We start from the raw sequence: 13,658 nt of genomic DNA, 5'->3' as shown, positions 1-13,658 counted from the left end.
TTCAAATCTCGTCTCTCTTTACACTCCATTGGGTGTAAAATGATACAATATAAACAGATGTCCTTAAACTATGACATCACAGAAATGACCATTACAATGGTTACACGACCCCGACGGTCTATACTCTCCGTTTATTCAATTTCACTGTGTCCATTTCTCTCTTTAAAGGGATAGTTTGCCTCTTTTGACATGAAGCTGTATGACATCCCATATTAGCAATATCATTTATGAACATCTTCTTACCCCCTGCTGCGTCCTGTGAGCCGAGTTCCAGCCTCGTTTTGGTGTTGACGAAAGTAGTCCGGCTAGTTGGCTGGGGCTTAAAAAATAAAGCGTTTTGCTTCTCAAAACAATATGCGTTCAAAGGGAGAGAAAATAGGGCCAAGCGATTGTGAGGTCTGACTTTTTCCTGGAGAACCATTTTGTGATGCAAATGTATTACTCTTTTGAACCATGTCATGGCCACACCGGTGCATCCTCACTTGTAGCTTCTCTGGCAGGCCTCCATCATCGGCTCCTCTTTCCTTCGAATATCACTTTAGGAACCGACAAAATATTTGGCTGTGGACAATTTTCGGGAAACAAAAAGGAGGACCTGGAGAGAGAAGTCGAGGGAGCAGGAATTTAACAAATGAGATGAGCCCAAGGTGTTCTTGAAGATCACACAGGAGCCAACAGGAGAAATCCAGGAGATCGTTAACAAGTCCAACGTCAAAGTAACACATAAACCTCTATTTTAAGAAAGATTTTTTATTGCAACAATTCTTTATCCTTTGATTTTTATACAGGTTTCCATATTTACAATAACATAATTATTATGTCTCAAATAAATAGTACAACTGAAAGTCATTCTCTACGTTTAAATATCGCACGTGCAAAGTATAGTGTGTGCTTGTCTAATAGATATGCCGTCTTATTAACTATGTACAAAGTTACATAACAAAAATATAAAATAAAAAGTGGGATCTAACCACCATGCTACTGAAGAGAAATCTACTTCAGTGTTGGAGACATACATGCAGTCGTTCTGCAGGGGGAGAACAGTTTGATTACAGCAAAACTGTAATTCAGATCCCCAAAAAACATCAAATAAGAATCGAAATTTAAAAGACAAAGTCCCTCTTGATGAAATAGGTCTCCAGTTAACCACTATAAAGCAGCACGGACAAGTTGGAAATAAAAAGGTAATCTTAAGTTTAAAAGGAAAAGAAAATGAAACCAGTGTCAACTACAGACTGCATTTGCTCTCATTCAGTCCCCACAATATAACAATGACTAATCATAGGTGAATAAAACCTTTTACAGGTTTAAAATGACTTTTTCTGCCACAGGCAAGAAATGATCCCATTAAATACACCATTTAAATATGTGTTCGCATACGAGTGCTGCTCTACCTGCACTGTTGGCAGAGGTTTTATTTTACATAAAAGTTGTTGTTTTTTAACACTTAATATCAACATTTTCCAGACATTGTGGAGTTTCATTTTTAACAGAGTGAAAAATACATAAATCACAGATGAGACAACAGCATTGTGAGCCTACGCCACCTCTAGATGGCGCTATTGTACAAACCTACAACCCTCTCCGTCGTTTCATTGGAATGGATGACGGACACGGTGCAAAAAAACAACAGATTCAACATGACAAACACGTTTTCTGCCAAAGAAAATGCCCAAATGTTCTCGTGCTTCCGCGTGAAAACCCCGTGAACACTTCACAATGTGTCGTCTGGTTCACCTCTGCAGAGTTCTATGGCTTTGGCAAGAGGGTTGAGAGTGAAACAGAACGGGCATTTTACCGCCTGCGTCTTCCACGTTTGTGAGGAAGCAGCCGGCTCTCTGCCTGCTGAGCTCCTTCCCTGCATCAGAGAGCCCTGACGATCATGCACACACACACACACACACAGATACTGCACACCTAAACACACACTTTAGACGTGGGGTTACAGTATTTACAGGAGACACCGACTTGATCACATGCACTTGATAATAAGGGCGACTCCGACCTCTGGTGGAGTTTATACGCTCGGATGCAGGAGTTCAGAGCCAACCTCAGCAGATACCGAGCCTGTCAAAGTGCGTCTTTGAATGATAGTGTGCTGAAAGTTTGTACACCCCAAGAGTTATTGCAGTTTGTCCCAACTTATTTAAACCTATGCACACAGAAATAGGTTAAAACACCATCTCCAACCTGTAACATGTGGGGTGTGCATATAACTACACTCCTTATTTTCTTCTGTCCCTCAATCAGTCACATTTGGCCTGAAGAGACTTTAATCTATCATATTTCCAGAGTTCAGTGATCCACAAAAATAAGTAAATGCTGACAATGGAGAAATGCAACAACCTTCTGTTATTTTATCTTAAAAAAAGGAGCTAAAATCATGAAGGAATTACCAAAATTGTTGATAAACTGACAAATTATTTCAGCTATGTAACCAACAAAGGCTGATAGGAGACTGCGTGGTTATTAAAATCCAACAACACGACATAATTTGACTAAAAAACTAAGCACTAACTTTACTTAGTTATGGTTCAAATCAAAACTTTTTTATTAGTTAGAAAATGATGATAGAAAGGGCTGAAATACATGAATCTAACAATGCAACCATCACTGTAATATACACCATGTTGCTGGTTGCCTTGACGACATGCTATGACGACTACGGTTGGGTATAACATGACTTATAGGCCTGAAATACAGTTTTTGTACCGTGTCACCGTCACCACGTGCAGTTTCCTCCACAACCACGAAACGTTTTATATTCTGTGAAAGTAATTATCGGTCATTTATGCCTGAATGAACAAACAACTGATGGAGTATTGTTGTTTTAGGGGGGGGGGGGTAATGAAATTAAAGATCAAACACAGAGTTGACTTTGAGCATCTTATAATCAGGGATGCACAGATATAAGAAGCTAATATCGGTTGGCATCACATAGCAGCTGCAATTAAGTCATTAGTCAATAGGTGGCAGCATAGTTCCATAGCAGGTTATTGATTTTTAAAAGATTATTTTGTTGAGCCATTTAAGTTCTAAAAAGTAGGTAATGATTTAAAAGGCTAAAAGGGATTTTTGAATGTAGAATGTTTTCCATGAAAAGTTATATTAAAATGCTGGTTAATACATTTGTGTGAAAGAATTTGCGCTCATTCAAAGGTGTTGTGATAACGAGCTGAAATAAGTATCATTTCTAAAGAGGATAAAGTTTCACAATCAGTGAATCCCTACTTATAATTTACATATTGGAAGTTTAAAGTTTAAGAATTATTTTTTGATTAGTTCTAAGAGCAACGATATGGACAACAAACAGGGATGCGGGTTGTGATGAGCCCAACATTTAGTGTAGGAACACAACGCAGTTAACCAGAAACGTCTTTTCTTTATTGTAGATTTGTGTGAAAAATAAAATGTCTTCGTAATCTGGACCCAAATGAAGTGGAAGGAATTCAGCTGGTTGCAACCCGCAATCCAAGACAGATGTCCTCAGAACTTCCACACTGGACCTTTGGCAAAAAAAGAAAAATCCTTAAACACTTCAACAGTGTTCAGAAATACTCGTCTGGGGGTGATGTCATCTGTTTTCAAGTAAATTTGGTTTGTTTTTGTGTTTTCTCATGACTGACTGGTGGTGTCACTAATACAGCTCAGCTTAACAGCAGGAAATTTACAGAAAAACACGAGTTATATGATCGGGTTTGGTACCGATCCGTCATGACTGAAGAGCACAAGCTGAATTTAACAACATGCAAGGTTGAACTCTACCAAGAGGCCAGAGAGTATCACAGCCCCAGCACACAAAAACACGAGGCTGTGTTCGAAACCGCATACTTCTCCTACTACTCCCACTACTCCTACTAACTTTTTGAGTTAGTATGCGAGTTTGAGTAAGCGAGAAGTTCCCGGATGCATACTAGATTCGCCGAAATGTTGGGTATGCATCATAAGATGATCATGACATCTGAAAGTATTTTATCTGCACTCCACTTTTAAATTAATTAATTGCTATATATATATATATATACTTTTTAATGATTTTATTCCCTTCTTGTGATTTTATGTAGCTGTGAAGCACTTTGAATTGTGCTCTACAAATAAAATTGCCTTGCCTTGAGGTTACTACTCATACTCAAACTACCCAAGATGCTTTCCTGTCAAAACGGCAGTTTCAAGCTAGCTACAACGAGGGTAGGTTCACTTCCTGTTTTCAAAACAAAAGCACCAATTGTATCGTAATGGTTTTCCCTATGATAAAAGGCAACGGGTATTTTATTTTGTGAAAATAACAGGAAGTGCGTTGCTCACTGCGGCTAGCTTTAGTAGCGCCGAATTCGTGGGAACAAAATTGTAAACAGCCGGTATTTTGTCAGATTTTCAACACGTTGGGGATCTAAACGACTACTTTCTCTCCTGAAAATGTTTCAAATGTTGCTAAAGTTTACAGAGTTTAGAACTTAAGCGAAATCAGCTTCAGGCCGGCTGATTTCGGCTCGGGCAGGAGCGAAATGCATTGTGGGTAAACCCTCTGCATACTGTCTGATCGATCAGTATGCAGAATGGAAGTATGCAGTTTGCAAGTATGTAGTATGTAGTATGTAGTATGCAGTATGTAGTATGTAGTATGGAAGTATGTAGTATGTAGTATGCAGAATGGAAGTATGTAGTATGGAAGTATGTAGTATGTAGTATGCAGTATGTAGTATGGAAGTATGTAGTATGCAGAATGGAAGTATGTAGTATGCAGAATGGAAGTATGTAGTATGGAAGTATGTAGTATGGAAGTATGTAGTATGTAGTATGGAAGTATGTAGTATGTAGTATGCAGAATGGAAGTATGCAGTTTGCAAGTATGTAGTATGTAGTATGCAGTATGTAGTATGGAAGTATGTAGTATGTAGTATGCAGTATGTAGTATGTAGTATGTAGTATGCAGTATGTAGTATGGAAGTATGTAGTATGTAGTATGCAGTATGTAGTATGTAGTATGGAAGTATGTAGTATGTAGTATGTAGTATGCGGTTTGCAAGTATGTAGTATGCAGTATGTAGTATGTAGTATGGAAGTATGTAGTATGTAGTATGCAGTTTGCAAGTATGTAGTATGTAGTATGCAGTATGTAGTATGTAGTATGTAGTATGCAGTATGTAGTATGGAAGTATGTAGTATGTAGTATGCAGTATGCAGTTTGCAAGTATGTAGTATGTAGTATGCAGTATGTAGTATGTAGTATGCAGTATGTAGTATGTAGTATGGAAGTATGTAGTATGTAGTATGTAGTATGTAGTATGCGGTTTCGAACACAGCCCAAGATTAGAAGCTGCAATCCAAATTTTTCCAGCTGAAAAACATTTCTCTGAACCCATCATCTGTGCTTTTACCACTTACACATTAAGACCCGGCTGAATGCCACCAGCTCACACCTGTCCCTCCAGAGGTTGCAAACTGAAACTGGGAAATCACAAACTGACTCAGATGTTAATGAGACGCATCAAAGAGGGGGAGGGGGGGGGGGGGGGGGGGGGTTTGCTTTCTGCAGAGAGTTCACCCACAAGTGTCCACGAGGAGGAAAAAAATAAAAAGTCATATTTCCACAGTCCCTTCATAAATATCAAGCAGCAAAACACAGGCCTACAGTTAGCATCTGACGCTCTACTCACTTCACTGCTTGGTTTGTGAGGCTGATGAGGTGAGGCCAGCACCTCATGCCAGCCAGCAGAGCTGGGAGCTCCAGCCTCATGCGTACAGATCCTTCTGCCTCAGCGGTGGCTCAACGCTCCGCCAACAACCTTTCAGGAAATATAATAAGAGTGTGGGTTTTTTCCCCCTCCTTCCCTCCTGGGGCCCAGACGGAAGCCCCGGTAGCTCATCAGACTCCTGGTGGGCGACAGATTAGCAAACCGACGTCACATCTCGCCTGCTGGAAAAGCGAGCAGCTCTCAACTCCTGCACTTTTTTTTTCTTTTTTTTCGTTTAAAAACACTTTTATTGCATCAGGGAAACGGAGACAACGGTGGGTTGTATGTATGTCAGCCCTTGAGAGTCGATGTAGGAGTAAAGGGGGAGGAGTCCTGCACGACTCCTCATGCTGGCTTCATGGTTTTTATTGGATGTCGGGTGGAGACGTGCCTCTAGTTTGAAAAAAAACTAAAAGCACTGTTTTAAAAACGATAATTTCATTGTTATTCCTTGTGGTTCTTTTCCTACCGACTGGGACATGTCCTCACCCCACTGGCATGCACATGCAGACTGGCTTGCTCCCAGTGGGGTCCAGCTACTCCATGCCGTTCCTCAGCATCTGATTGGCTGCGATGAGCATGACGCTGATGATGAATGCCATGGCGAAGGCGCAGATGAGGCTCTTCCTCACACACGTCTGGCGGTTTTTCTTTGAGGGGTGAACTGAAAGAGAAATAAGATTAGAGATAAGAAAATAAATCTGAAACAAATGTCTGTGCCAAGATGAGGAATATAATAGAGATTCAAAGCACATTTTTAGTGGTTTATTTATGCTGCACTGGAAAAAATGCCCCTCCAAAAATAAGTGAAAAAACAACAAATACAAGACGTTTTTGCTTGAAATAAGCAAAAAAAATCTGCCAATGGAACGACTGAAAATTGGCTTGTCAAGATTTCTTGAAATAAAATCTGATATTTAGGACTTTTGAGTAAAAAGTGATCTTGAAATTAGCTTAGAAACCTCTTCAAATGAAAAAAAAAAAGCTTGTTTCATGTGAAATATGACTCAAAACAATTTGTTTTCAAGACTTTTTCATTTAACAAGATATTCCAGATGTATTGTCTTCAAACAAGTCCCTATATCTGGCTGAAATGGTACTTGTTAGGCAGTTGTGTCTTATATCAAGTGTACTCATTGAGACAAATATACTTGGTAAGATTTAGATTTTTTCCAGTGTGAGAAATGTTTACTCAGCGAGTCAAAAGTTAATTCCACGTATTACTGGTGGAGCTGAAACATTTCAGCAGTGATGGATGAGACGAGCTGCAGAACTTCTGCACAACATTTTTAAAATCATCTAACTTTTATTCATAAATACACTTTGAAGTGTGACTGGAATACACTTCACTGCGGTTGGGATCAAAGGAAATCGACTCGAGGTGTGATCTCACATTTGTGTTGCCGGGCAGAGTTGACAGCTCTGCTCTGGATCTCATCAGAGTGATCAGAGGGTTGCTGGGAAGCTACCAGCAGTGAGGGGCAGAGAGGGGCAGGAGCACGCAGATTTCTATATAAACGTCCAATTAACCTGGCAGCCGTACAGCATTATGCTAATCTTTAAGCTTTATGCTGTTGTTTTCTGTCAGACAGAATTGACACATTTACAGTAATTCTGGTCCCTAACCATCCGAAGATGCATCTGTGTGAGCAACGATGTAAAGAAAACTTGGTAAAAGCACAATTTTTTGTGGACCACTGTTAGTATTTTATGAGTTGCAAAGGTGAATCATGTTAAGTTTAAAGGGATAGTTCGCCTCTTTTGACATGAAGCTGTATGACATCCCATATCAGCAACATCATTTATGAACATCTTCTTACCCCCTGCTGCGTCCTGTGAGCAGAGTTCCAGCCTCGTTTTGGCGTTGATGAAGGTAGTCCGGCTAGTTGGCTGGGGTTTAAAAAAATAAAGCGTTTTGCTTCTCAAAACAATATGCGTTCAAAAGAGTAATACATTTGCATCACAAAATCGTTCTCCAGGAAAAAGTCAGACTTCACAATCGCTTGGCGCTATTTTCTCTCCCTTCGTATCACGCTTTATTTTTTAAACCCCAGCCAACTAGCCGGACTACCTTCATCAACGCCAAAACGAGGCTGGAACTCGGCTCACAGGACGCAGCGGGGGGTAAGAAAATGTTCATAAATGATATTGCTGATATGGGATGTCATACAGCTTCATGTCAAAAGAGGCGAACTATCCCTTTAAGGTCTGTGGCTTCTTCGACTGCTGCGACATTGCTTCTTTTTTTAAGGGGGAGACTTTTACTCTAGTCTTTATCACACTGAAGGGCCACTGAACTGCATGAAGCCTTTAAAGGCTATATCCAGCAAACTGACATATATACGCCCCCCCTGCTGTAACTCCTCAAGTTGCCAACGTCTGGACACAGCAGCAGTTCAGTTCACTGCAAAGTGAAACTAGGACTGCTGCCGAGAACTTATAATCAATCCCTGCATGAAAGGAAATAACTTTGCAGTGTAGAATGGAGTAAAAAATGTAAAGAAAACATCATTTTTCATAAAAAGTTGAGCCACTTTTAGTCCTATTTTCAGTATTCAATAAATATTCTGGTGTTAGGGGGTTTAAAAAAAAACTAATTCTAATTTAAACTAAGACATATGTATTGCTTTGTAGCTTCATGCTTTTATCAATGCATTTACAGTTAATGTCAAATGAACATACAGTGCTTATTTATTTCGCTGCCAATCAGGCAATCAGACTGACTGGCTGTTCAGCCTGAAGCCAGAACCAACATCCATTCAATATGTTAAATCAACTGAGAAAAAACGCCAACGTGGTCCAGACAGAGCCAACAGTGCATTACACACCCAACGACTGGAGAGACAGATGTTCCCAAACGCTCCCGATGTTCCCGACGTAGGGTTTCACGGCACAGGACTGACTCTGCTGTTCATGTGCTGCATCCAGGCCACATCCTGGCATACACTCATAACACGAGTTCTGACAGAAGCAGGAGGATGAGATGAGTTTGCTCGCATAAGCCAAACACTGCGAGATGACGGGATAGTGGGAAACAAAACAGGTCGATAATGGCCCCAAACAGACTGCGAAAGAAGCACAATAGCTTATTTTTTCTATTTTAACTGTAAATATGGGCCATGAAAAGAAGAGTCGAAATAATAATGAGTCAATTCCACAATGGAAGCGGCTCGGTGATCATATATCTGTAACGGCTTCAACAATCCGTCTTAATTATGTGGTTGAAAACATCAGAAAATTGTAAATAAGCTGAAATTCAATAATGTAGATCCCTCAAGGGTAAAATATTAACAGCCAAAGAAATCAGGTAGAAAAATGACTAATATTAGAGAGAAAAGGGAAGATGCAGCAACTCAGCAACCTGGGTTTACATCGGCATCCCTGAGATTTGCTGTAAGACGGGATCTTCTTTTTTAAAAATCTGGAAATTATGTTCGCCTTTCCCATTACCAGATGGGGACTCAAGTCACTGTGACTTGGACTCAAGTCGACTCAAGTTGCTGTTTTGATGACTTGTGACTTGACTTGACAAAAAATAAAAGACTTGAGACTCGACTCGGACTTGGAAGTTAAAGACTCGGCACTTTACTTGACTTGAGACACGATGACTTGAATGACTTGAGTGTTAAGCATCTAGCATAACTTCGAACTTTATTCGTCATTTTAAGATCCATTCTGAGCAGTAAGTGCTCGTCAAATTAGCTAATATTATCCTGTTAGCCTAGTCGGTAGTTAGCTAACGTTAGCTTGATATGATACGGGGTGGACAGGTTGGACACATTGGCCAATGATGTTTACTGACAGTTACTTATATCTTTTCTTTTCACTTTATTAAGATCAGATTCTGCAGGTAAAATTGCAATAATAAGGTGACTTGACTTGACCAAGAAAAAATTACTTGGGACTTGAAAGCTAAGACTTGAGACTTACTTGAGACTTGCACATGTGTGACTTGGTCCCATCTCTGCCCATTACTGTGTTAGAATGGTTGCAATTCCTCAACAGTTTATTCAATATCTTTGTCAAACAACTTGAATTTAAGCTAAAAGTCAAAACATCAAAACATCAGTCCCGTCTCCACAGATCCATTGTTCAGAAGTTAAATTAGACAAATAGATACGTGTGAATCTGACTGAACCGCTCCACGTCTCACTCTGTTCACCACAAAATCTTAAACTAATGTAGTCTAATAAAGTATCCTTGCAATAAAATATACCTTTGTGGTTTGATTTTCAGTTTTTTGCTGAGTTGCAGGTGTTTCTAATAAATTTGTCGACACCAACAAAGTAAAACTACGTTCAGACGAAAAATATCAGAAACATTTGATCTAATTTATTTCTGCTCTCTAAACAGAAATTAAGACACCTGGCAGTAAAGTCCACTTCAGCCCATCAAATTCACACTGATGCCATCAGATTCTTCACGTTGAACTGAAGATTATTGTAGAAATGCACAATGAGACGACAGCGGGCCTCCTGCCCTACAGCCGGCAGCTGAGATGATTTTAGCAGCCCACGGTAATTAAAGCAGCCGGGCCAACGACCTCCAGCCACTCTGCTCCCACTCGCCTATTTTTAACTTATAATTCAGGAGGTACTGAAGTCATCAAAACCGCTTCCTGACTGCTGTTCTAATGATTATGTGGAAAGCAGGACAGAAAGCGCAACATCTTTCTTTCTAATGAGACCAAGGCAGCGTTATTAGTTGACGAGCTTTGGCTCAGTTACATTATTCCAGGGTCCATCAACGTACATAATGAGAGACTTTTCACCAAAGTCTGTAACTACATGCTGTGTTTGGCTTCCTCCAAACACGCTGCTGTGCATTATTATATCTAAACGTCTAAAATAGTTTGGGAATGACCTCGTAACTACGGAAACCGAGAGCAGACGTGGTACGTATAAACCTTTTTCTGATGGTTTGAGAAAACAATGATCGTTTTCTCGAGATAACGAGTTTCGAGGCCACTTTTTCTCCCTAGTCCGCCCCTGTTTATATGTGTTTATATGTATTTCTGGCAAAGGTGTACCCATTTTTACCGATCTTTACCCCCCTTTCATTGAACAACGAGGGTTAATTTGGCTAAAATTATTGTTTTTAATTGTTTTTATGACATTTATAAGACTAGTCAGGTGGAACTTTTGTTTTCTTTTTCGGTTTCTGTACATTCTTTTATGGGGGAGGAACATCTGTGACAAAAGACATTGGCTGTGTTCGAAACCACATACTTCCATACTACATACTCATCGATCAGACAGTGTGCAGAGCGTTTACCCACAATGCATTTCGCTCTTGCCCGAGCCGAAATCAGCCGGCCTAAAGCTGATTTCACTTAAGCTCTAAACTCTGTAAACTTTAGCAACATTTGAAACATTTTCAGGAGAGAAAGTAGTCGTTTAGATCCCCAACGTGTTGAAAATCTGACAAAATACCGGCTGTTTACAATTTTGTTCCCACGAATTCGGCGCTGCTAAAGCTAGCCGCAGTGAGCAACGCACTTCCGGTTATTTTCACAAAATAAAATACCCGTTGGCTTTTATCATAGGGAAAGCCATTACCATACAATTGGTGCTTTTGTTTTGAAAACAGGAAGTGAACCTACCCTCGTTGTAGCTAGCTTAAAACTGCCGTTTTGACAGGAAATGACGATCGGCGACGTCACGTTACGTTGCATCTTGGGTAGTTTGAGTATGAGTAGTAACCTCATGATGCATACCCAACATTTCGGAGAATCTAGTATGCATCCGGGAACTTTCGCTTACTCAAACTCGCACACTAACTCACAGAGTTAGAATGAGTAGTGGGAGTAGTATGCGGTTTCGAACACAGCCATTGTCCTGCCTAAACTCTTCCTCTTTTTTCTGATGTTCTGTGAGGAAAGTTGAGCTCCCATTTTAAGTTAAGTTCCCTTAACCAATCAGTAATGTTTAGAAAGGACGTAGGTTATGCGCCGAGGTTCATGCTTACTCTCGCGAGGCTCTAGCTCGCGAATCACGCTTCCCACATCCGCTTTCATTATACCGGTACCATTTGATAAATCAAACTTTTCCCAAAGCCAGTTGGAAGGAGAGCTACGACATCCTTGCCACTAACAAAATTGACGAGGCATTCCTCTTGCTCTTGTTTTAATTGTGTAATGCTCTCCAGAGTTGAGACAACTTCATGGATAGCTTCTAGCGTTCTTCCGTCGCCATGTTTATTTCCGCTGCGGTTGAACTACAATTATATGGACTACAATGGACTCCGCGCGTGACTTCTGCGTCACCACTCGCAATTGTTTGCTGATTGGCAAAACACTGAGCGAACCGAGGTAGGGGGATTTGGCCAGACTATGTGCGGAGCCAAAATCTTTGGGCGGAAGTACGTAGGATGGCGTCGCCAGGCTAATGAAAGTTATCTCTACAAGACAAAAACTGCAGTTTCAGCCTGTTAGACCTCGACAGAAGTAAAATCTGATGCGTTGATCTATGTCGGGTTCTCCAAAATCTGACATTTTCAGCTCGAGTCCGTTCTTGGAAAGGCTTTAAGAACACTGAGAAACTGATCATGAGCATTCAAGAAAAGATAGTCATCTCGTGGCCTCGAAAACCATCGGTAAATTAACTCGTTATCTCGAGATAACGCCATAATTATCTTGTCATCTCAAGAAAACCATCAGAAAAAAGTTTATTTCGTACCACGTCCGCTCTGGGCTTCCGTACGTAACCATTCCCAGATTGATGGATCTTTGCTGATGTCTGCTAAGGGTGTACTTAGTTTCTCTCACTCTGTTTCAGCATTTCGCCGTTAATCGTTCATCTGAGGTTATATTTGCCCGGATTTATGACCTCGTAAGAACCAGACAATTTTCTACAATGCCCTTATGTTCTGACCTTTTTCAAATAACTGTATATCATCGGGTGGTGCACCAATAATACTGTGTCAGCTGCGAATTCCTGCTTTAACATTTTGTCCCGACTTCCACAGCCCCCCTTAGCTACTACATTTAATGACAGTAGAGGGTGCAAGCTTCTGATATCTTTTAATAGACTTCCTTTGGATTGTAGTCATCAGTTCTGCTGTGCCTAAATGTTTGGGAGCCCTTTAAAGATACGACACGAAAAAATTACAATAAAAAAATCATCAAGTCTTCACCCGACCTAAGAGCAAATAAAGATAACCCAATTTAACTAATATATTCAAAAAAAATATCCTATATGGTAATTCATTCATTGAAGGAAAGGGATCCAATAATGCACACTGAGTAGAAGAAGGTGTTTAAACAAAAGTAACTTTGTTAAGATGGGGTACTGTGGCAGGAAATCTGTAAATATATAGGCAGAGAAAGTCATGCCTCATTCCTGACCCCCCAAAAAAAAACATAATTTTGGCTTTCTCCAGGTCAGGCACTTTGTTGGATCCAAAACCTTCCTCTCTCAGTCATGTACAGTGATGCTGAGAGGTTCCTTATTACCCGTTTTATCTCTTCCTTCTATGCACTGCTATACTCTCTCAGTCCAGGTGATGTCACAAGCTTTGCACAGAAGTGGGAGAGAGATCTTGACTTGAGATGACTGGCAAGAGGCCATTAAAGTATTTAAATTTACCTTTACGTGTAATAGATTGAGAGAGAAACAGTATAAAATATTACACCGTCTACACCTCACCCCTTACATACTAAATAAGATGGACCGTCAGATCTCACCTCTGTGTGTCATAGAGGGGTAGGAACATATTACCATTACTTCAGGCAATGTAAGTTGATCAAAAGATTTCGGGGTACGATCTCACAGGAACTGAGTGGCATCTTCATCCTCAGCCTCCCCTCAAAAGGAGGCGACTCTAACCCGTTTGAAGTTTAATCCCAGATAGCATGCGGATGTGGGCCACTTGAGGCAACGATCCAGCACTGTAGGCATTCTTCTGGCCCGGACAAAACAGATG

The 13,658-nt window shown here is 40.4% G+C and overlaps 1 protein-coding gene across 7 annotated transcripts in view; it reads right to left on the bottom strand.

The window, feature by feature from the left end:
• Nucleotides 1-734: 734 nt before the first annotated feature.
• Nucleotides 735-13,658, bottom strand: part of caln1 (calneuron 1) — a 97,465-nt gene continuing 84,541 nt past the window's right edge. For 2 of the 7 annotated variants that reach the window (XM_075472837.1, XM_075472836.1), the window contains exon 6: nt 735-6,399. In XM_075472837.1, coding sequence (XP_075328952.1) covers nt 6,272-6,399 — 128 coding nt within the window. In that variant the 3' untranslated portion in view covers nt 735-6,271. The remainder of the gene's footprint in view (nt 6,400-13,658) is intronic. The other 5 variants (XR_012770287.1, XR_012770283.1, XR_012770284.1 and 2 more) reach the window with 5 other exon arrangements.

The sequence above is a fragment of the Odontesthes bonariensis genome, chromosome 9 (assembly GCF_027942865.1).
Source record: "Odontesthes bonariensis isolate fOdoBon6 chromosome 9, fOdoBon6.hap1, whole genome shotgun sequence".
Classification (NCBI taxonomy): Eukaryota; Metazoa; Chordata; class Actinopteri; order Atheriniformes; family Atherinopsidae; genus Odontesthes; species Odontesthes bonariensis.
Note: the sequence above shows the minus strand (reverse complement) of the source record. Positions and strands in the feature narration are given on the sequence as shown.